A 23,437-nucleotide genomic window follows, 5' to 3' on the forward strand; every position below is an offset into this window, starting at 1 on the left:
TTTGACTGCCTGTTAATCCATTCCTCCATTTTGGTAGCAAATAGAAGCTCATGTGGATGCTTTAACCCTGTATGTCTGTAGCATCCATTGATTTTGCTGGTAAGAGGCACAACTGGAGTAAGGACTTCAATCCAGTCAGTAAAACAAAACAGATTTTATAAACCACGTGGACAGCAGACATAGTTCTTAGCACACTTCCTAAATATTTTACCTTCTTTTCTGGTCCCTTCTGGAAATAAAGACACACTCAATTCCATAAGAAATCTCCAAATTTATAATGGAGCTATTGCATTTAACCCTTACCATTTTCTTTCAAAGATGATTCTATCTACATCTCTGAGGAACTTTTAGCCTTTGTGTCCATATGCTAAGGTGGAAATAGAATCCAATTTGAAGAATCACAATTTGAAAATCTTCACAGTGTTTCAGTTACTTAACCTTGTTTAAGCTTTTGAATGCAGCTGCTGCTTTGCTAATTCATGACTTTTTTCTTTTGTCTGTCTCCTTTGGCTTGCAAATTATTGCTGAGGTATGTAAGTCAACACATTCATTGTACTCCCTTGTCTTCAAAAGTATGATTGTTTTCTTGGGAAATGCTGAGGTTCTCATCTAATTTTTTTTTCTCCACAAGTATTTATGAAACTTAGCCTCTTGGTCTTTGTGTTCATATTCATTGAGCATCATTTAGAAAAATTATGTTGTCACAAGCTCTTTTAATAGGATGTCTTTCTGTCTACACTTTTTCTTGTAATAAAAAGGCAGTTACTTTTTACAAGATATTTTGCTTTCTGCAGTTAATTGAATTGACTTTCTTGTTCTTTGATGTTATAAATTTTTATTGCTCTGCTCCCCCAAATTTCCTTTTTCAGCCAATACTCATCAGTATCTTTAAAACTGATATGTTTTTGTTGAAGATTTATCATTCAAGAGTTAATTACTTCCAATAACAGAAGATTTCCCCTAATATGTCTGTACTCTAATACTAGGTAGGAATTATAAGCACCATACCTTTACCTTCCATGACTGTCCATTTCTTTTTCCAAAACACCATTTATTTCCTTCAGAGTGTAAGAATTAAACTTCATGATGTACTCTGTGTTATATTTAAGAGATCTCTGAACAACTTTTTCCTTATACTGGAACACAAACGTAATTCAAACAAGGTAATGTGAGATGACTGTTACTCATTTCCAAGTGCTTAAAGCCCATTGTTATGACACTCAGCTTTCTGAATATCTTTAAGTTCATAATATCAAATCATTAACCCCAAATGAAAATGATTGACAGATGGAAGCCATATGCTAAACATAAGGATACCATTGCATATTCCAGTACAATGCTGTTGCCTCCCTTTGGCTACCCTACTGCTCATGTGTCTGAAGTGTTGTTGAGCCTGGGAGCACAAGTGGGGACAGAAGAGACTAGTGGGATCCACTTGTCTGGCTGCAGACAGCTGGGACTTCAAATTACATACAAAATGAAACAGCATCCTGAATTACTAACACACCTACTACTTTTACCCCAATTCCATAATAATTTCTCACTAGTTACAATAATTTAGTATTTTAACACTTCAGCTATGCAGGAAGATGTGATACTGAGACATAAAAAGTTTTGTTTCAAAATTTACACACAATAAAAATGGGTGTGTATGTGTTTCCTTTTCCTTTGGAGTATCCTGTTTTGATAATTAGGCATTTCCAACAAAAATGCAATTTGCTAGAAAACTTTGAATCAGTTCTGTTGTGTGCAGTCTTTTAACGTGAGACCAAAGGAAAAAAATACGAAAAGAACCTAAAAACCTTGACATTTATGATGAGCTAGTGTCTGAAAAAATATATTTGAAATTGAAGCTTTTATCATAACTTCTGCAATACGAATGCCACATCATTTACACTCTTTTTGATGACTTCCAAACAGTAAGTATCCCTGTTTCACTGTTCATGCTTTGCAACTAATGAATCTATTGCAAGATAGCACTGTGAAAGGAAAAGACATCCTTTTAACAATGCAGTATTTTCAAAAAGCTGCCATATCTGTGCTGTGTTGTTAAAAATCTGTCAGGCTGTGCAACATCTTGGTGGGAGACATTTAATTTTCCAGTTTCTACTCTTTTCTGTCATTTTACTTCACAGCTTTTTTATTGTATAGTATCCTGCGTCATCACACAAAGGGTGAGTGGATGAGGCCCTTTTTGTCACAGGAATTCAAGAGAGACCAAACACATCTAACTCCTTTCCACCTCAAGACAGCTCCTTAAATATTTACACCTAACTATTTTCTAATTAACTATACTTTGGAAGAGGAAATTCAAATAACTAACTAATGAAATAAATAAAAAAATGTGAAAAAGCTTTTAAAATGTTGCTTCGATGAAAGGCATGCAGACAGTACAGCTTTATGGGAACAGAATTGTTGAGAGGGAGTCCCACTGTAAGAAATTTAGTACTTTGGAAAACAAAACATGAACATAGGTTTTTGCACATTACCAATGGCATAAAGAATTGACAAGTAATATAACTTATCCTCATTATTATCAAAGGCTTAGAAGCACTGACAAGGATAAAAGCCTCATGAGATTAAATTCCATTCAAACAGAAAGCTTATGGATCAAACAGCTTGCATACCCAAGTTCATCGGGAAAATATCCTAAAGTATATGACTGAGGAAGTAAGAGTGTAAAAAATAGTTGCTTAGCCTGCTCTACTAGAAATAAAGATGCACCACTGACAACTTCACCGTCGAAGTTTAAAATAGGTAGGTGTCAGTACCCGACCAAGTGCAAGCGAAGAAAAAGATCTTACTGACTTCAGCTTAGACTTGAAGGGAAGTTTTTTAAAAAAAGTGAGAACATAATTGGAAGTATTTTCTCAGTTTGGTCAGATCTTTGGGAAAAGTCTCTCAGATGCTTATGGACGTCTGCCAAAGAAAAATCAAACTAATAAACAAACAATCCTCCCCCACACCAAACCAATTTTATTTAACTCCTGCTCCCTAAGCACAGACATTGAATCCATCCTTCTCTAACAGAACCCAGTGCTGTCTGCAGCATAGAGAGTCACAATAAGGCAAGAGTTTAATTTGCACAGTCATGAAACTGTGAATTTTTAAAAAGTTTTTTCTCGAGTGGCAGGCTTTCCTAATTTAGGGAAATGAGCTGAAGCCCACTGAACACCGAAGACCGCAGAAAAGCTCACACTGCCTTCCGTGGTTTGGATCAGGATGGCAAAGCACATGCTTTTAACAGAGGCTCCTAATTATTCTCCTTTGTTTCCAGCAAGGGTCAAATTTTCACCACAGTAACAATTATGTAAATCCCCAATTCATAGGCATTGCTGGTAAAAAAAGAACCTGGAACCTACTTCGGCCAAACTCTGTACCCTCTCTTCTCCATTACATTAAAACCCAGTCTCCTTCATGGCTTGTTTCTTGATGTGATGGGAAGGCTGTCATCTGCTCCCTTCCACTGAAGGTATGCTGTTAGAATTGGCATTGAAATGTAATTTTTAGAAGCATCACTGAGTATCAGCAAATGAGGTTTCAACTAGCATCATTTCAGATTTCTGGTCCTGAAAGGTTTTGAGTATCATGTTTATCTGTGTATCCAAGTCCTTTGACATAGATACTCTCCAAGATTCTAAATCAAGATATATTCCCTGATTTATTTATGAAATACATGCATTTTCTTCATTTGGGAATTGCTGATACATCCAGAAATTCTGAATTTTTATAGCTGTATCTCGGATAAAATAATGAATGAATTTGCCAAGGCATAATATAATTGACTGTGCTTGCCTTGCTAGGTAATGATATAACGCAGTGTGACTTGACCTACTGGTCCAGAACACAATCTGTGTATGCATGTTCTAGCTGGTGGAAAATAAACTTAGATTATTCAGTGAGAACCCAATGTGCTCAGAACAACGAAAGACACCATATAGCTTGCAAAGAAAAAGTGTGAATTCTAAAAGTTCACATAACAATAAAGCTGAGGCTGAGACTAAAATGTAAAAAAGAATACTCCTAAGCAAAAATACCCCCTGTATTTTTACAGAAGTTCCAACTCTGTACACCCGGAGAGCTGGCCCTGAATTTCCCAGCACTGGTGTCCATGTATCCATGACAAAGAACAACTATTGCAGTCTCTGACAGGGGAAGGACAGTCCTGTTACTTGTGCTTAAGAAGAAGGAGAAATGAGAACAGATAGCTAGGAAAGTTTACAACATAAAAATTGTATAAAACATATCAATATGGTGAGAATTTAAAAAAAAAGTATTGAAGATATGGAGTTGCATACTTATATGCTATGGCAGCGGTTGACATTCAGCCACCAAAGAGGCCAAACATTTCCCTATCCATTGGAATATTTGGAATCAATTATTGATTACAGAAGAACTAAAAAGACAGCTTTTATTTGGGCACTGCAGATTATTTTAAAAATGATGCATTACAATCTAGTCATCTGTCTCAAATTGATATGTCATTACATTTTAAAACAATAACACCTTGAACAATTAACATCTTGAATTACAAGTATATCACCAGAGCTGTGTCCAGTTAACATGCTGTATTTCTAATTTCCATGGGCCCAGGAACTGTTCAATGTGCTATGAAGTTGTCTGCCTGTGGCATAAGACTAGAGATGCAGCTGTTTATAAACTCACTATCCTGCATGTAATGATATTGCAGGTCTCTGTATTATATAAAAACGAAATACTAATGAATCAAAACACTTCAAAGGCAATCTTCTTCTCAGTTTGGTTTCAGAGGCTCCAAAGCCCAGTTAAACTCATTTCCTGCATTTTCCATGGATTTTCATAGATTTACTGCTATAGGTGCAATAAACTTGTCTGGTGATAAAAGTAGCAGCACAAGGAAAAATCATAACTGTTTCTTGAAAGCCTCATAAAATTATATTCTGCAAGGGGCACTAAACCACTCAGTTGATCCTAGTTCAGCATAAACCCATTTGCTTCCCAGTGAAGTGGGGCTGTGCTCATTGGCCAGTGCAGTAATAACCAGAAGGAGCTGCATATCTGGAAGAGATGTACAGCTGGGCTAGGAATGAAACAGCTTTTTAAAAGCTAGAAAACAAGCAAGTGTACACAGTCCTAGGAGAGGAATTAATTTAGATCATTTAATGTCAACATATTAGACTTCATTATTGACTGGAAGTTGCTCATTTCATAGTTCTGCTTCCTCAGATAAAAGGCTACCTGATAGTAAACCAGAAAGAAAAGGAGGAGGTCATCTAAATAAGGATAAAAACATGATAACTAAAGAAGAAACCGAATAATTAGATGGAGTTTTAAATCTAGATAATCTGTGAATATAGCCTCTCCCAATTTCTTCTGCAATGCAAATTGGAAGGGTATGAAAGGAGATACTGACAGCTCAGGTTTCAGGTAAAGACCTTTCCACAAAGTCCTGACAAAGGTCTTATCCTTATCAACACTTCATCTGGGAAGAACAAAGGAGAGACACATGTGAGTTGTATGGCCTGCAGAATGAGTACAAATCACAAAAGAAATGCAGTGATGAAAAATGTAAATACAGGTTTATTTTCTATGAAGTAACTGGCTTCCTAGAGAAACAGAGACAAAAGCATTGCACCAGGTGCTGGAGGGACCAGGACCTTGAGCTGCAGGGACTGATTCAGGGAGGATGAAACCCAACCAGATGAGGTGCAGCAGACAAGGGCTTGCTCTGATTTGTGAACTAGGGGCTGAGAGACAATATGATTGCTCTCTGTTGATGCACCAGTGGACTAAAATGCTAGGGAGACAGGCATTCTTCATGTTAATGGATACTCTCAGCAGAAAGAATGGCCCAAAACCGGTCACAAGTAAATTTATGCTGGAAATAAGGTTTGTAACTGTTGGAAAAATGATGTTCTAAAACAGTCTCCCAAAGACAGCAGTGGAGATAAAAAAAAAAAAATCTAAATAGGTTTAATTACGAGTCTGGTAAGAGTTTAGGAAGATGACATACATACATTCACCATAGGAGAATGAGATTTTCAGTTTTCTAATCAGAGGAGTAAGGGGCAGAGGGCATCACCAGTTACTTTAGATGTGGAAGTCAACCAGTTTATCAGGACATATGTTGAGACGATGCTTTCAACCAGAAAACCTTCCCATTCTGAGTCTTCTCTTTAGCACTTTTTCAGTAGAGGTCTTAAAGGGAGACTGAGGTGCCACTGTGATCGAGGGCTGACATGTACTTACTGTAGAAAGATAGGGGCCAATAAGGTTGAAAATTCTGCCTTTCTGACTCTGCAAATGTACCCAACAATTAGGCACAGGGAAAAACTGAAACCTTCTATGCACCGTTTGCCTTTCAAATGCCTGAACTTTAAGTCTCTGTTTGCAAAATTGCCTTTTTTGTTAGGTTCAAGCAATGCTGAGCACGAAGTTGTCCAATCTCTGCTGCCTTTTGAGTCTCTCCTTCTAACCAAGCTTGATTTTGTTAGTACACCACCACCACTGTTTTCAGAATTAAATTTGTCTGTCTTTTACTGTGTAATATAATAATTTTTCTTAGAAACAGTGGACTAACACAACTAAATGTATTTGTCTGTGGGTATCAAATAATGCTATTCATGGGAGATAACAATTTTCAGCTTATACATAACACTTTGGGTTTGAAGCGTGAGGCAGAAAGACGAGAAACTAAATCATCATGAGACAGAGCTGTAAAGCAGCAGACAACCTCTACATTGTGTTTTCGGTCATTTTTTTGTTTCTATTTTTGCTTTTCTTCTCCCTGCAAAATTCTTGAAACTGTAAAACCAAAATAAAAGACAATAGTGAAAAACAATTTTGTGTTGGACTCTGAAGCTCTGAACTTTCACTGTCACTCAGATTCATTGAGTTACCATTAGTATCACAGAAGGTGATTTGAGTTTGTTAGATACTCAGAATTTTAAGGCTTTTGTTTACCTAACACTTCTCTGGCCTACAATTTTATCTATCAAGTAATCTCTCTCGTATGAATAAATGATGGTACAAAGCAATCCCTTCCAGCACCCCAATGTTATTTTCATGTGATGAGCACTGTGGGGGATACTTGTGAATAATGAAGTGCCATTCCTTGTAACTGAAGGTCGAATGGGTCCTGTACAATAGGGTATTTTGAATATTAGAGGACCTGAGAGGTCAAAGTTTAACTTCAACATAAATCTGCTGCACATTTTGCATTTACAATAACAGGCAAGTCATTGGTTTGGGTGACAAGAAAGGGGTAATTTATGAACAATTTAGTTATAAATTCAGAATCAGCACGAATGAAACAATCTTGTTCCCAGGCAAAAAAAAAAATATCTATGGGAATTTTGGAAGAGTCCTTCTCTTTGTGCTGCTACCTTAGGTCTGTTCACAGCAACTGATAAATAAGATAAGTAAGAAGAAATGAATGACACAGTGGCTGATGAACAGGTACTCAAAACTTGTAACAAAAAGACCAAGTGAGTTCTCTTTAAAAACCGTAATCATAAAATAAAATTCGTTTTGGTGTGGGAAGACTGAAGTAGAAAAATCAACTGCACTTTTACTGCTTAGATCTAGCAAAGCTTGGAGGCTTCTTTTGTTTCCTTGTTTCGCATTGATGTTTCTTCATGCATACTGCTATTACCCAAATACACATCTCATTTCCACATACCTTGTAGTGGAAGAGGAATAATCCACAGAACAGGCTGTACAGGTCAGCTGTGAGTAGGGAGAGATTGACGGCAGTAGCACTGGTTTTCTTTATGACCACTGGCATGAAGCTGTAGAGGCCAAACATACAGGCGCTAAAGCCAACATACAGCAAGCCTGCAGAAAAGAAACGAGAAGCAAAGTGATCTTTCACAGCCTGCAGAAATGACTCGTGTTTGGAGGAAGAAAGCTGTGTTTTTTAGGAAAGGAGGAATAATGCTTTTTCAAAGAAACATTCAAATTAATAAGATACACATGTACAGAGAGTGAAAATCATATCAGCAGAGGACATGAGGTCCTTTGTGGTCTCCGTAACAGCAGTGTTGTTTTAAATTAATGCCTTGCAGTAATAGTGACTACCTCAAGTCCAACATAAATTTGAACAAAATGATCCATTTAGACATATCAAATCTAGTCTCCTAAGGAGCTGAATGTCCCCAGCACTGAATTCAGCTGAGTTGGATGGAGCACCCAATATTTTTTGGGAATGAACCCAAAAACTGAATGCAAAATTATTTGCAGAGGAGTGAATGAGCAAATGGATGAACGCATGAGGGTTAGGGTTATTGTCAGAGGTCTTAGTCCTATTTTGCCACCAGAACTGACTCATCACTTCATCATTTTGCATCTCTGTTCCTCTACTGTTTTTTGTCTGCCTTCCTTAATAAAAATTTCCAGAGCTGAGACTCTTTCCTGCTACATTTTTACAGAGTGCCTCACACAAATTAGATTGTTAGACACTAATATAATAAAAATACATTACAGTAAAAATCTAAATTAATTAAAATCCTAAATGACTTACTGGGAAAGAATTCATTGCTTCAGTTATTACTTGATAAATCCCAAGGCAAATTAATCAATATGAAGTTAAAAAAACAGTAAACACTTTATTCATCTGCTCTCATGCAAATGATACTTCTTAGACTGCTGTATGCTGTAGAATTCCCAGTTGATATGTGCACAAGCCTAAATTTAGACTCATGCCAGCTCTTCAGAAAATGTTGTTTTTTACTAAAAGTTGTGAAAATCTGATTGCCAAAGTCCTGAAAGGGGGAAAAAAAGCCCATATAATTTGTATCTGAATGTGGACCCACTTAGTTAAAAACTCTTTAAAAAAGCTATCAAAGGACAAAATTGACTCCCTGAGAAGCATCTAAATGGAAATGTGCATTCAACTGAAACAAATACAGCAGTCATGAACTATCAGTGTCCATAGGTGCTATGGCATGATAATGAATTTGTGTTTGCATTCAGAATATGGACAATCATGGTAACAACATTACAAATAGGTAGCAAATTTCTAAGGTGTGTACTGTATAGCGGTAACAAACATAATTAAGTCAGCTGCTTTATGCAAAATCTGCAACTCTTCTGTAGTAGGCAAATGCATCAAATGGAGCATAGCTTTGGTCAATGGGAAATTGTTTGCATATAGGACCATTAAGTCAGCTTTTCTTCCAGGAACAAAAGCTATTCTGGACCTGAAGTCAGCATTGTCAAAGTACAGTCTGCAAATCACCAACTGGTCCACCAAGCCTCCAGTAGTCAGTCTGGATTTAATATGCATATTCAGGTGCTTTACTGGCTTATGCATGCAACGAACAGTATAATTTTATGGTACTGCCTTGATGTCCACATTATTTGACAGTCAACTACCTGTACTTCACAGGTTGCTTTTCCAAAGGGCATTTAAGTTCCAGTGGAAAATTGCTTACACTGTAGCTATTCTATCAGAGGTAAATATAAAGTGGCCTTTCATTTACAGCTTAAAAAATACATGTAATATCCACCAACTGGGTGGCATTTAGTGGCGACAAGGAGCAAACTGGAAATAAGATCATATAATTTTCAGATACTGCCTTTCAGAAGACCAATTTTCAAACTAAAAATATGTTTTAAGTCAAAGGTTTGAAGCTTCAGCCTCCTTAGGTACCCATGCAGTGCAAATGGGAGCCTTGGGAATGACTCTAGTATTGCAGTCCCAGGGCATTTGGAACTATGTCTAACCAGGCACTAAGTCACTGGCACCAATTGCCTGTAGCAGGCCCCGGAAGGAAGCAACCTGGCAAGTTAGGAGGTGCTTTTGTAATGATCTGCTTATCAGCCAGTCTGTGTTAAACCCTGAGAAGTTCATAATTTGGAACTGTCTTCTTTCGGGTGTGCTAGCATTGTTCTGAACTGAAGGCACATGTGGGTGGGATTCATTACACCTAACTCTGGACATATACTGAGGGCTGGTGGTCAGTGAAGAGACTGGGAAAATTTAGAGTGCAGATTGTTCAGCCTCTTTTAGACACCAACAGTATGACTCGTATCATGCCTGTTTATTGTTGCGGATGGTAAAGGGAGTCTATGTAACTAAATCCAAAGTTTACATCGCAGGTATCTAAAGTTGGTGGAAGGGATCCCATCTTATCTGTCTGTGTTCACCCTGACGGGTAAGGTCAACAGTTTTGCCTGGTTGGGTGTGAATTTCTCATAACTGTCTGAACTAGGCACTTGGGATGATAGGATCATAGGCTGATTCAGGACAGAAGGGAGCTCTGAGCTCTCTGGTTCAAACCCTGATCAAACCAGGCTCAGCTGTGAGATCAGACTGTATTTCTCAGGATTTTGCCCAGCCTGGGCTTGAAGACTCTGAGGATGAAGACTGCAGAGCCCCTCTGGGCAACCTGCTCTGCTGCCTGCCTGTCCTCAATGTGAAGAAGATTTTCTTTTTATCCAGTCTGAATTTCTCATTTCAGCTTCTGTCTGTTGTCTCTCATCCTCCTGCCATGCACTGCTGTGAAGACATTGGCTCAGTTCTTTTGATAACTTCCTTGTAGGTAAGTTCTCTTCCACAGGCCGAACAAGCCCCAGTCTCTCAGTATTTCTCCATTTCCCTTAAGACTAGGTATCTTCACACAGATGGGCAGGATCTGCCCCCAGGCACTATTCTAAAGTAGCCAAAGTACTACCAAGAGTAACATGCCTTAAGAACTTCTGGTTTAGTTCCTGAGCATGCTGGTTGAATGTTGCATGGTGCAATGATGTATGAGTATTGCCTTTGCATTTTTACTCCAAAAGCAACCATTTAATTGGTATGAAATTGAATCAGTTATGATTTTTCCTAGTGTCTTGGAATAAAGACCATTCAGAAATATTCAAACCCCCTGTAACAAAGGGTACTTCCTTAGAGATTCAAACTGGCTTTTATATAAAACTGATGTGAGTTTATTTGTTACTATTTCATCTATCACTACAAGATATGTCATGGTCTCATATGAAACCACTCAGTCAGAACAGTATAATCATTCTCCTTTAACTCAGGTTGTCAGCAAATATTAATACTTAAACCTTCAAGGATTCAAACAGAGTTTCACTGATTCATACTAGGTGTGAAGATGATGATATTCATCAGAGGAATTTCCAAAACGAAAACCAGGAGGACCACAGCCTGTTTTAAACATGATAGACATAACAGATTTGCTTTAGATCTTTATATTCAAAAATCATTTGCATCAGTTGAAAGGCAGCTCATCCATTCTTAAAAGCACAATTACGGTAGATGGCAACAGGCCACCTTGAGTTATTTATTAGGTTGCCTGCTGTGACTTTATCACCACCATTCAGAAGGCTGATGATTTAACTCTGCTGGACTGCAGATTTGAGTCTGTCGCAGTGGATAACTACTCAGGACAAGGCTGTGAACTCCCTGACACAGATTTTGTCAATCACTACTTGACAATCTTGTATCATTGCCAATGCACTGGAAAGTACACTGAGTGCAGGGGAAGTCAGGGAATAGCACAGAACTACACAGAACTGTCACTATTTAATCCATGTTCAACTACGCAGCATTTCCAATTATTGCTGTAACAAAACAAGTACATACGTATGATGCTTTTGCTAAGATGATCTCAGCCTTTTGAAGCATAAGGACTCTTCAGATTTAGTGACTAACTTTCAATGACATTTTAATGGCATCACAGATGAAGTAAGACCTTATTTTAATAGCACATTTCACTGATATTGAGTTAGAACAGAACTCTCCTGGAAGTATATATGACATTTACATGGATAGTAGATAAATTCACTGTGACCACTGTTAATTCCATCAGTACCAGATTAATTATGTCCCTGAGCTCCTCATCATGAAATATAAACAAACACTGATGCAATTATGCTAATTATTTCAGATTAAAGAAGGCCAATACACTCAAAGTACACAATTGTGTGTGTTTCTCCATGGATACTTTAAATTGATTTGTCACTTAGTTTTACAGTTCAACCACCAAATTTCCACAACTTTTATGTGCAGTATTTTGTGAAAGATGCACTGTTTATATTACGGCTTATGGTGATGAGAGGAAATTGTTAACTAAGTTTGAAGAAAACAACTGTGTTCCGTAACTTGTATCCCCTCTTTTCAGGGGATACACATAACCAGTTTCTTTTGCACTCTTCTGAATTGTCATTTTGAAGTTCAGTCTGAAACTAGGTAATAAGCTATTGTCAGTGGATTGCCAAAGCTTGAACCTCCTGCTATCAGTCAGCCCTACAGTACTAGTATTCTTTTATTTCTTCTATTGTGCATAAAAAGTGAAAGAGTGATTACAGGGACTCTCCTAAATATTGATTTGCTTTTAAAGCAAATAATTCATTGGACTAATTAGAAGGGAGTCTTAGATAATAAACTCAGCCTCCAAATGGAAATGAAAAAAACACAATCCACTGCTTAGCAGAACATCATAACAGCTTCATTGGGCACGATACTCTCTAAATTTGTCTAAAGGACACATCTGCTATATTCCACTAAGACTATTTGGAAAGCAATTAACCATTGCCATACAGAAATGCTCCCCTTGGAAATGAGTTTATGAGGTTATAATATGCACTGTGAGTACATTTTAGGGTTTTTTTGTTGGGTTCCATTTTCTTTCTTTGGCATTCACTGAAAAGGTTTGGCTCTTACTGACTACCTCATTTATTTGTCCCAGTGTTGCATTGAATCTTAGAACTGGAACCCCATTATTGTTTTACTTCATGACTGTCTGAATAATTATCTTACAGCATTCATATGCTTAACCAAATGGTGCAAGGAAGGCATAATACAGCAATGGGAGGACAGATCATTCAAGAATGGTCATGAGGCACGTGGTTCAACCTTTGGTAGTAACTGGTGGAGAAGTCACAAACATTGGCTCCTCTGAAACTTCATGCCCGCCTCCCCAAACACTGGTTGGCTCCATGCCTCCTTCAGTAACTACCTTCAATGAGATAAAGTGTTTTCTTACCTATTTGCCAATCCCAGGGAACTTTCAACAGCTCTTTGTGTTCCATGATTGCACTAGAAGAGAAGAGAAGGCAAAATTTGATGGAAGAAGAACAAAAGTTAAATTACTTCCACTCATTCAATTCAAATGCTGGACAAAACATAAATAACCTTTTAACAAAAAAATCTCTGTAGGAACCAAATGCAATCAGACTTTGCTAATCCACTCTGGCATCATCCTTGTGCGTGTGTATTTGAAAGATCTTCAGGGCAGTAATCAGATGTGATAGCATACAATTTCCACTGGTTTATTTGCAGCTCTATATATACGTGCTCTATATGCCCATCCCCACAAATGCTCAATCCTCTTGTACTCTTCTGACTTAATATTCTGAAAGCTTTTGAACTTTAATGATTAATTATGTACCTATCTGAGTTATTCACACCTCAGAGCAGCTCTGCAGTGTAAAATAAATAGATACCACAGGCTGGCTTTGGAAAGCATACCGTAATTTGTTATACCCTGAGAGAAATCAAATAGTCACAGCAAAGAAAGTCAGGAAACAAAGCAAAGGATGGGTAAACCTGCAAAAGTTCAATATCTTGTAAATCTTGCACTGTACATAAAAATCAAAATCCCAGATCCATAAAATTCTAATGTGGCAACAAGTCAGCTCTTCCCAATCCAGGCAAACAGATCCTTGGAGATATCTCACAAGTTAAGTCAGGTAACCATTTTCTATGATCTGTGATTTCCAGATAAATCCTGCTGTGCAGGACTCTGCTGGTCTGGGTACTATTTTAAGCAAGTATAAAACATGGAATTACACAGATTGACAAACAAAGTACTTAGTACAAAAGTTGGCATGTGGAAGACCAAGCCTAATAGTAAAACTGCAGGAACTCAGCACCTTCCAGATTAATCTAGTCTAGAGAGTTGCATCCTGGAAATTCTAATTTGCTTGCTGCTGATGTGTGGCAAATCTAATACTGTGTACAGAATAATAAGACTATTTTGTCTGCAAAATAACTAAATTATAAGTGTCTTTGCGTGCATAAGACATATGTCCCTTTTATCAGCAATTCCTGAAGAATACAATTAGAACAAACTGCAATGTCTCTTGGTCTGGCAAACAAACTGATATATCTTAAACACAGGAACATTGCTTTCATACTATTGCTTATTCAATACAAAAGAGTATAAAGCAATATGTTATGGCTTGTGAGTCATTGTGATCTGTGAAACAAAGAGGGGTAAGAGCAACTTTGCCAGAAGTGGCCATTTAGTGATGCCAGAGGCACTGAAGAATTGGAATAACAATGATTTTTGAAAGGTTGTGGTGACTGAAGGAGGTCCCTGATGACTGAAAAGAGACAAATGCAAAATCCAGTTTAAAACAGAGCAAAAACTATAGTCTGGCCAGCCTTATGTTAACCTTTGGGAAGACTACGGAGCAAATCTTCCCAGAAACCATTCACAGAAAATGAAGAAGACACCACTGAAAACAGCCAGCACAGACTTCTCAAAAGCAAATCATACCTGACCAAACTGACCACCTTCTATGATGAGATGAGTGGATCAGTAAATAAAGGAGAGGGAATGGATGAGAGGATGTGGTGTAACCTACTGTGAAGTTAGCAAAGCTTCCACATAATTTCCCTAAAGATCCCTAGAGATTGAAGAGGTATGGACTGGATGGGCAGAATACCCACAATGTAGTCTGAAGAAAAGGGCCAAATGAAAACTCATGAAGTTCAAGAAAAGAAAGGTGAATTCCTGTACCTGGGGTGGAATGACACTATGCAACAGGACAGGCTGGGAGCTGACTGGATGGAAAGTTGCTTTTCAGAAATAAACCTTAGAGTCCTGTGGCCATCAACATGAAGGTAAGTCAGCAATGTGTCCCTGGAGCAGAGTAGGCCAACAGCCTCCTCAGCTGTGTTAGTAGAAGTCTGGCCAGCAAGTTGAAGGATGTGATTTTCAAGACAGCAACTAGAATACTGTATCCCGTTTTGGGCTGTCCAGAACAAGACAGATGTTAACAAATTGAAGGGAGTACAGTGGAACTCCATCACAATGGCAGGCAGCTTGAGCACACGGTGTAAGAGGAGATGCTGAAACAGCATGGTTTCTTTAGTATGAGGAAGAAAAGGCTAAGCTGGGGGAAAGAAGGACGGGACAATAAATTTTCCATCTTAACTACTTAATGGGTAGCTACAAAAAGATAGTCATACTTGGAGGTGCACAACAGAAGGATAAATGACAATGGACACAAGTTGCAATGTGGAAATCTCTGAATAAATATCAGAGGAAAAAAATTAGTCAAACACTGGAACAGGTTGCCCAGCATGACTGGCACTGCCATTCTTGGAGACATTAAGAAATCAACTGTATAAGTTTCTAAGAAACTTGGCATAACTTTGAAGTTAGCTTTGAGTAGGAGCTTGAACCAGATGACCTTCAGGGGTCCATTATAAAGTAGGTTATGATTATGTGATTCCACTGGACAGCCTTATCTCCATTTGCTGGGTAGTTGTGATATCCCCAAATCCTATCAACTAATCTCTTCTTTTGATACATAATTCCTCTCTTCTTAATCACATTCAACATACTGAACTTCTCTTTCTAACATGCCTGGGTAATTAGCCAACTCTTTAATTCACTCTTTGTCCAGATACCTTAGTCCTTCATTTGTTGCAAAACAGGCATTATATATGTTTATATTATGTTACAGTGTAACATTAAGCAGTTTTGCAAAACTGTTCTAGAAAACAAGAGCCTACCTCCTTAAAGTCCTCTTGGTGACATAGCCCTGTAGTACAGCTGAAGCATGAACTAGCATGAGTCACCTACACTTATGAAGATATTTGTAAATACACACAGAATAAAAGGCAGGTACCACAGCTTTTGCTCCTATATTATCTTGAGATAAATGCATGTCAATAAAAGGGACATTCACTTGTGGGTAGGGTTTTGTCTTTCCTATATTCACCACAATCCCATATACTTTCTGACACCTTCTCTTCTTCAGAATTGTACTATTCCCTGTAAAACCTACAAACATGAGATTTACATCTCCAGAGGTATTAGCACATGTTTCCCATCCTCAATCCACTTTCTGGATGCCAACCAAACTTTGACCATGCTGTATGTAGCATGCTGGGAAATGGCCCAATTCCTGAGACACTCCTTTCCCAGACTAATTCAGTTTATAGGATCTAAAGGTCTTGCACTACTGGCCACCGAAGTGGCCAGTAGTGTTTCACAGAAAGAATCTGCAATTTTAACATGAGAAGCTGTCTTCTCTTTGAAATAACTGGCATATTTAGTTAGATTAAACCTGTGTGAACACATAACTGTGTGATTTCCACTATTCATTACAGGTAAAGGTAAGAAAAAGGTACACATATAAGCCAAGTGTGGTTGCATCTCCAGAAAGTGCCACAAAAGCACTAGCAGCAAAAAGCTGCAGAGGCCAGTGGTGAGAACTCTTGGGCCAAGGATTGAACAGAAAATAACCTTAGGGCTTTCAGCAACAAAATGATTTTTTATTTTTTCTTTCCAGTTGTGTTTTCTGTATACAAAGATGCCTTGTTCCAGCACCAACTTCTCCCCAGCAAAACAGCTCACAGACCCTGAATTGTGACTAACCGCTTGGGTCAAGAGGGAGTAATGGTACTATGATTAAATTCAGGAATATGAGACATGTACATGACAGTTTACACATACAGAGCAAGACAAGGGCACTGCTTTGATGCCCTCAGAATCAGTTAGTATCTACTTATCACAAACACATAAAAGAATGCTTTAGCCAAAGGAGCTAGACACATTTATGTGCTCTTACATGCTATATTTTTAAAAAGAGAACTGGTTCTATGGCAGCTAGTTAATATAAATAATTTTAAGACACTTGTTCAGATCCCACATAAATATATTAAGCTTTCTAGCTAATGAAATGGAAGTAATTAGGTGGGAATTGATGGGTCCTTTTTTTCCATCTGCCTCTGTTCTTAGAAGCTGAGTAGCTCAGAGGTGTAGGGAAGCAATTTGTTTTTGACTAATAATCAAAAGTCATCTGTGTGACAAGCACCAGTGACACACCTGCTTAAAATGCAGCAATCTTGCTTACTTTTACATGAGTCACAGTACTGCAACACTGGAAGCCACCTCCAAATATTAAACTTGTAGGTGAGATGCTCATTAGGTGCATGTGGATACAGACAGGACTCAGCAGATCCATGCAACAATCACCTGAGTACTAAATATTTTGAAGTGAAGAAGCCAATTTCTTAAAGGCTTTTTCGTTATTTCTTCCGTATCATAGTGTAGTTACACAGAATGAGCCAACAAGTAAAATACCTTCTGACTGGATATGTTCACAATCTGTTTAGAAATCTAAGTGACTTTTAAAATACAAAGCAGAACTAGAGGAAGTTGTAGATTTTGTTATTTTGTTATTGATGAAATCAACACATGAAGTATCTGCTTGTCTTCCATCAACAAGATGGTAGGATGTGTCTTCTCCCTCCCCACGTGACTTCTAAAGGACACCAGTCCCTTAACTAGAGTACTTAGGTGCAAATTCGTGTTATTATTCAAGTCCATTGATTTGAAATATGAAAACCAATGCAAATTCCAGAATTAGGGAACACCTACTCCGCACAGGAAACGGCTACCTTTGAAGAAGTGGTTAGAGTATCTCAGTGGAGGCCACAGCTGCACTTATTTGAATGACCTTGGAGCTCAAACCTGCTCACTTACAGCTGAATTCCACTGAAGAAGGAGCCAAAGAGTCCGATCATACCCAGGAATTCCACTCGACTCAGATTTCGGACAATATACTCCTCACAGACGTTGGAGATGCCGTATAGTGTTGCTCCGCCCAGTACTAAGAGATCCCCTATCAGTTTATTTTCACCTAGGGATAAACAGGAAAAATCAGAATGTCTTAAAACAACCATATCCTGACTAGAACCATTGCAAGTTCTTCCCTACAGATTTCAATCCTCAGTCACTAAGTAGCCCACATCTGGGTTAATAAACTGAATGCAAATATTCTGTCATTTTAACAGTTTTCATAGAATACACCAGTAAATCTAGCAGAGGCAAAGGGAGAGTATATTCCTTGACGCAGAAAAAAGAATCAAAAATATCCTGAAAAATTTGCTAAAAATATAGATACCAGGTGGCACTCTTCAGAGACTATTCCTTTTTACTTTATTATAATTTCTTTATTTTTTCAGATAGAATGTGACTCAGCTCTATAGAGCAGTTTGCATCTCATCTTGAAATCTAACCAGATCAAAACATGTCCAGCACTTAGATGTGAGGCCAAGTGAAAAATTCTGTGTACCTGTGAAATGAGTGAAGAAATCATTACAACCCCAATATTGACCTCATTCTCACATGAAGCTGTTTGACATGAAAGAGGGGAGGAAGGATGGGGTGTAGACAGGGTGATGAAAATGAGAGATTTTTAAAAGAGGTTCAATTAACATAGCAGTACCTAATGCATGCAATGAACACCAAGATGTATTTTCAGGACCTCCAGGTTTATAGAGCTACTAAAATATTTTTTTATCAAAGACTGTTTGAAATCTTTTAAAGTCTTGGAAGCTTTTATTATTGGGTGTTGGAGAGAGCTGCAGGGAGATTTGATCAAGATCAAGTTCCAGCTTGAAAACTGAGGCCCTAGCTTTGCAAACCGATGCATGCCATTCCCTCTGCACATATGGCTTGTTAAATGATTTCTACAAGAGCTACAGATTCACAAAACTGTCAGATATTGCTGCTGAACCATATTCTGAAAGCCTGGACATAGTGGAATTTTCTTTGAAAAAGTTCAGTAGAAACGCTGCAGTACTAAACTAACTGTATTTTTCTTAAAGAAACCTTGATTTCTTTTAAAATACCTTTATTTATTTTTTTATATTCCTGCCTTTTTAAGTTTTATTATTGTTGATTTGTAAAATACACAGAGCAGTAAATAAAACTGGAAGCTAATAATTTGATAGGTTAGAAATTATCTTTTCAATGTTTTTTTTTAAGAAGTTCTTTTAAGCCTCCTGTTTTCAGTCCAAACTACAGGGCTGAAATTTCTATTGAAATTTATTACAATAAAGATGTGCATATGAGGAGAGACCAAGGGTTCATTAATTCAGTATCCTATCTCCAACACTGTCTATAAGCACCAGAAAAGTATAAGTTATTTAGGAACAAAGAAAAATGGAGTAAAGTTTAAAATATTCCCAGTAATACTCTCTTAGTCTCCAACATTTTTCAGCTAAGATGTGGCTTCTGTGTATTTAGCAAACATTACTAAATTTCTCTTTCACATACTCATTCAGTCTCTTACTTAATTTCTGTTTTGCATGTTCCTTGACTGACAGCATGCTTAGAATTGACCATTTATCTTTTAAAGATTTGGTTGGCTTTTTTTTTTTTCTTTTTAACCTTCTTTTGCAATTAGTCACAGAAGATGTTCTCAATTTAAACCAAGCATCAGCACTTTATAAAACCTCTTCATACCTGATGCGCTTCATATTTCACATGGCTCCAATGATTCCTCACTGAGCTCACTCATTTGGTATTTGTTCCAGCTACCCACTGACACTTCAGGGAAGTATTGCTGAAAAAGCTTTCGACCTTAGGGCTTGGTTGTGGTGAACTGCTGGCACAAAAATATCATCCTTTTGCATCTGTGAACCAGAGGCAGCTAAGAGGTTGAGCATTTTCATATGGATGGGACGGCCTCAAGCATCACATTGTGATGGCTCTCCCCAAAGTTTACTCATGCTGAGAGTGAGCCTCAACCTTCAGGGCTTTCCCAGAAGAGGGAGCCAAGGTCTGTTCAGAGTACTAGTCTCTGGCACTGGAACCTCCTCTGGTATACTCCGCAGCACAGAGGGGCTGAGGAGAGCTTAAATAAACAGGGAAGCACAGAGGGACTTTTATCAACCAGTTCTCAGTAGATCAGGCATTTTCTGAGATGCATTAGACCATGAAACTTAATAGATCTCGAGGGATTCTTCTTTTATTTGTGTAAAGTCCATATATTTTTGGCCTACTATTAAGAAGTACTTCATGTTTTTAATGGTGGTGCTGGATACCTCAAAACTACATTAGTCATCCTATAAGTTTATAACTGTAGGAAATATTTAAGAATTACTCTGTATTGACCCTCTCCATACTGCTGAAGACTTCATATACTTTTATCATATTCTGTCTGTTTCTTGCTTTTTCTGAGAGATGGAAAGTCCTGGTCTGCCTATAGTCTCTCCATCCTGAAGCCATTTTATGCCCTTGAATGGCTTTCTCACCTTTCTCCATTGCTTATAGAGGCTTATTTTCTTTTTATTTCTTTTTGAAATGCAGTGACTAGAGTAGTACTCAAGAGGTAGTGCATCAAAACTTTACATACTGGCATAAAAATGTTGTAAATTATAATATTGCTTTCTTTCTTAGCAATTACTATTCTCCTGGTTGTCAAATGCCTTTTCTTTGCTTTCTTGAGAGGCCAAGACTTTGGAAATTTCCCCCAAGACTGAAATATCATTATAGACATATTTTCATGGAGGTAAACTCCTCATGCATCTACTGGTTTCATTACGAAGGAAATATGTTGTATTTGACCAAATTAATGGTGTAAGTCATTCTTCAGAAGAAACACAAGGAATAGCCTGATAAAACAAGCTTTGCATTAATCATTGTAGCATATTTAATGTTCTCTGGAAGAAGTCATATAGTTGAGAGGACTTAATGTTTTGGGAACCAGTTATAGCACTATGGTGTAACACACACAATTTAAATATTAACTGTGTTCTGACATAATTTTTTTCACACTCTCACTAGGTCTCTTTGTCACATGTTTACCTTAATCCTTGTCATTAGGAGGTGTTTCTCTTTGTTTTTGTTTGTAATTACTGATGATTATAATATCTAAAACCAGTCTTAAATTAAAACCAGTCCCATTTTAGACTGAACATACACTCATACACATATTAATAGGGCTGATGTGACTGTTTTTCAGAGATTGTGGTAAGCCAAAGCTGTGAAGTGCTTTGAAAAACCTGGAGGAAACACTTGGACCTCTGTGGCTTAGACCTCTTGTGTACTACAGGAGCACAAGCACCAAGGTAACCCATGAGTTTTAGTTCAGAAAAGTGTTAATTTATTGTGTACTTGGCACATAAGGTATGTGATAGTACTAAGTATGTGATAGTAATTGCTTTTCCAATTGAGTAATGCGCAAAACATCAGCCAGGATACAATAAAAAGAGGTAAACTACCATATATTTATTGAAAATTGAGATCATGTGTGCACATTATACCTAATTCCTGCAGATATTTTGGAAAATACCTGTTAATCTCTCAGTAATGCATTTGAAATTCTTGTTCCCTTACTGTAAGAGTTGGTAGACTAAATTGCCTTATGCAGTAGGTGCCTAGCAGAGCCTTATGGCTTTTCTAATACAGTAAGTAGTGTGGTCAACAAGGGCACACAGGTGTCAATAGATCTCGTTCTCTATAATACAAACAGAAGTTTACTGAGGACTACTAAAGCATCATTGCTTTTGGTTTCTTCCTTTCTTTAGTTTGCCCAGTCCTAGGAAATATCCTATAAATGGTGCAGAACTCACTAATGAAGAGTTTCAATAATTTTCTTCTTTTCCACCACTGTTTCTTTTTATTTGTATAATTTTAATGTGTAGTTTTACCCTTTCAGAGAAATTAAACCAGACAATCTATTTTACTCTGTTAAAAATAACATCATTAATAGCATCATTTTGCCATGAAAAAAAAAAACAGCTGCAGGGTCTCTGTGCAGCAATAAGCATGGACACAGTCTTCCACGTGTAGTCCAAATGAAAAGGCAATAATGCATGTTAGCAGATTTTTCTGGACAAATTTACCTAACAGCTATACCCAAGCTTTAATAATGAATTATGGCAAATAACATCTAATTATTGCAGCTGGACGGCAAAGTGTCAGTGTTCTTCAATCTGTTCCTTGTCTGCTGAGGTCCATTGCCCCACATGCTCCTGCTGGATCCACAACTCATCCACTCTAGCATGTTACTCTCTAGATTACTGGGACACAGGATGTTTCTTCTGGAACACAGGGTTGAAATCTCAAACCCTCTGATATCAGTCATTCCCAATACAGCTTTGGCTGGCCAACTAAGTAGAACATTCTTTCCTTTTTAGCTGGGACAGGACTACTTCTGGATGACACCAATGAATTAAAGGTCTTCATTGAGAGTAAAGTGCAGGGATAAAAGGGGGCAGGGAGATGCAGTGAGTATTGTCATACACTTTGTTGTTCTATTTAGTAGCATCCTGGCAAATGCAGTTCTTACAGCACTTGCATTTGTATTCAGAAAGCTGAGTCAAGAATTTTAAATCCCTGTGTATTATGCTCAGCTCACAATTCAGTGCTTTTAATTAAGAATGAAAACTGTGCCTAATTGACAATCTTTGAAAAGAATTTCCAGCCTTCCCACATCATTTGGGTTGGCACTAGAGAAATCAATGTGACAGGGGAAGTTGATCGATGAAATCTAACTCTGTCTAGTCTGCATTATAGCTACACACACATTATTCATTTGATGCCACACATAAAAAAAGAACATTTTACACACAAGAAAGTTCTTTTCAACAAAGATTCAGGCAAATCCTAAACTTTACTCTGAGACTGTGTGCAAAACGCAATTGCTAGTATATAAGTTCAGTGTCTTTTAGTACCTACCCAGTGACCCCACCTCTACAGGAAAAAGCAAGTAAAGTTGAGGAGAAGTAAGAGCACGCAGTGGATGTGAGAGATGCTTATGACTCAGAGATGTAGCCAATTTGGAAAGGAAGCAACTGAGGTTTGCAGTTAAACAACTAAGCCAAAAAAGAATGAAACTACAAATATTTAGCTTGTCCCCCCAGTTTGCCCAGAGGGTGACCTGTGTTGCAGGGCCCATAAAGTCTGTTTGCAGCAGTGCTGACTTGTAAGTGTTGACTCATTTTTGCTCTCTTTCCCTTCTGACAGAGGCAACTTCGAATGATGCAGTGCTTTGGATACGTGAAGGCACAGGGTTTCTTGAAAAATTTCCTCTCTTTTTGACCCCAGTCTGACACATTTTGGTCAATGGTTTCTCTGGGCAGAAATTGGCCACACAACCCATACATCCTTACTTACCTGCTCCTTGCTGTCTCCCAACAAGGACATCTGCTCCTGCCATGCAGCCCATGCCCAGAATGCAGACCACAATCCCAATGAAATGTACTGCCTTGTATCGTACCAGTAAGAAGAACCAGGAGAGAAGTATCACCACTGGGATGACAAAGCAGTCTAGAAGCTGTCATGAAAGAGAGAAAAAAATCAACAAATCAATCTACAAATACTTTGCCCTAAAATAATAGGATAGATTTCAGCAGAGGGAAGTGAGGGACGCAGTGTTATTTAGTTTGTAATAGCACTTTCTACAAACAGAAAGC

The 23,437-nt window shown here is 37.9% G+C and overlaps 1 protein-coding gene across 1 annotated transcript in view; it reads right to left on the reverse strand.

Annotated features, from left to right (window-relative positions):
* The window catches only part of SLC35F1 (solute carrier family 35 member F1), a 102,582-nt gene that overhangs the window by 13,921 nt on the left and 65,224 nt on the right, over window positions 1-23,437 (reverse strand). The window contains exons 5-8 of the mRNA XM_018077759.1: window positions 23,139-23,298; window positions 17,715-17,871; window positions 12,975-13,027; window positions 7,661-7,815 (exon numbers count right to left, since the gene is read on the reverse strand). Coding sequence (XP_017933248.1) covers window positions 7,661-7,815; window positions 12,975-13,027; window positions 17,715-17,871; window positions 23,139-23,298 — 525 coding nt within the window. The remainder of the gene's footprint in view (window positions 1-7,660; window positions 7,816-12,974; window positions 13,028-17,714; window positions 17,872-23,138; window positions 23,299-23,437) is intronic.

The sequence above is a fragment of the Manacus vitellinus genome, unplaced genomic scaffold (assembly GCF_001715985.3).
Source record: "Manacus vitellinus isolate BGI_N305 unplaced genomic scaffold, ASM171598v3 scaffold_4_pilon, whole genome shotgun sequence".
Lineage (NCBI taxonomy): Eukaryota > Metazoa > Chordata > Aves > Passeriformes > Pipridae > Manacus > Manacus vitellinus.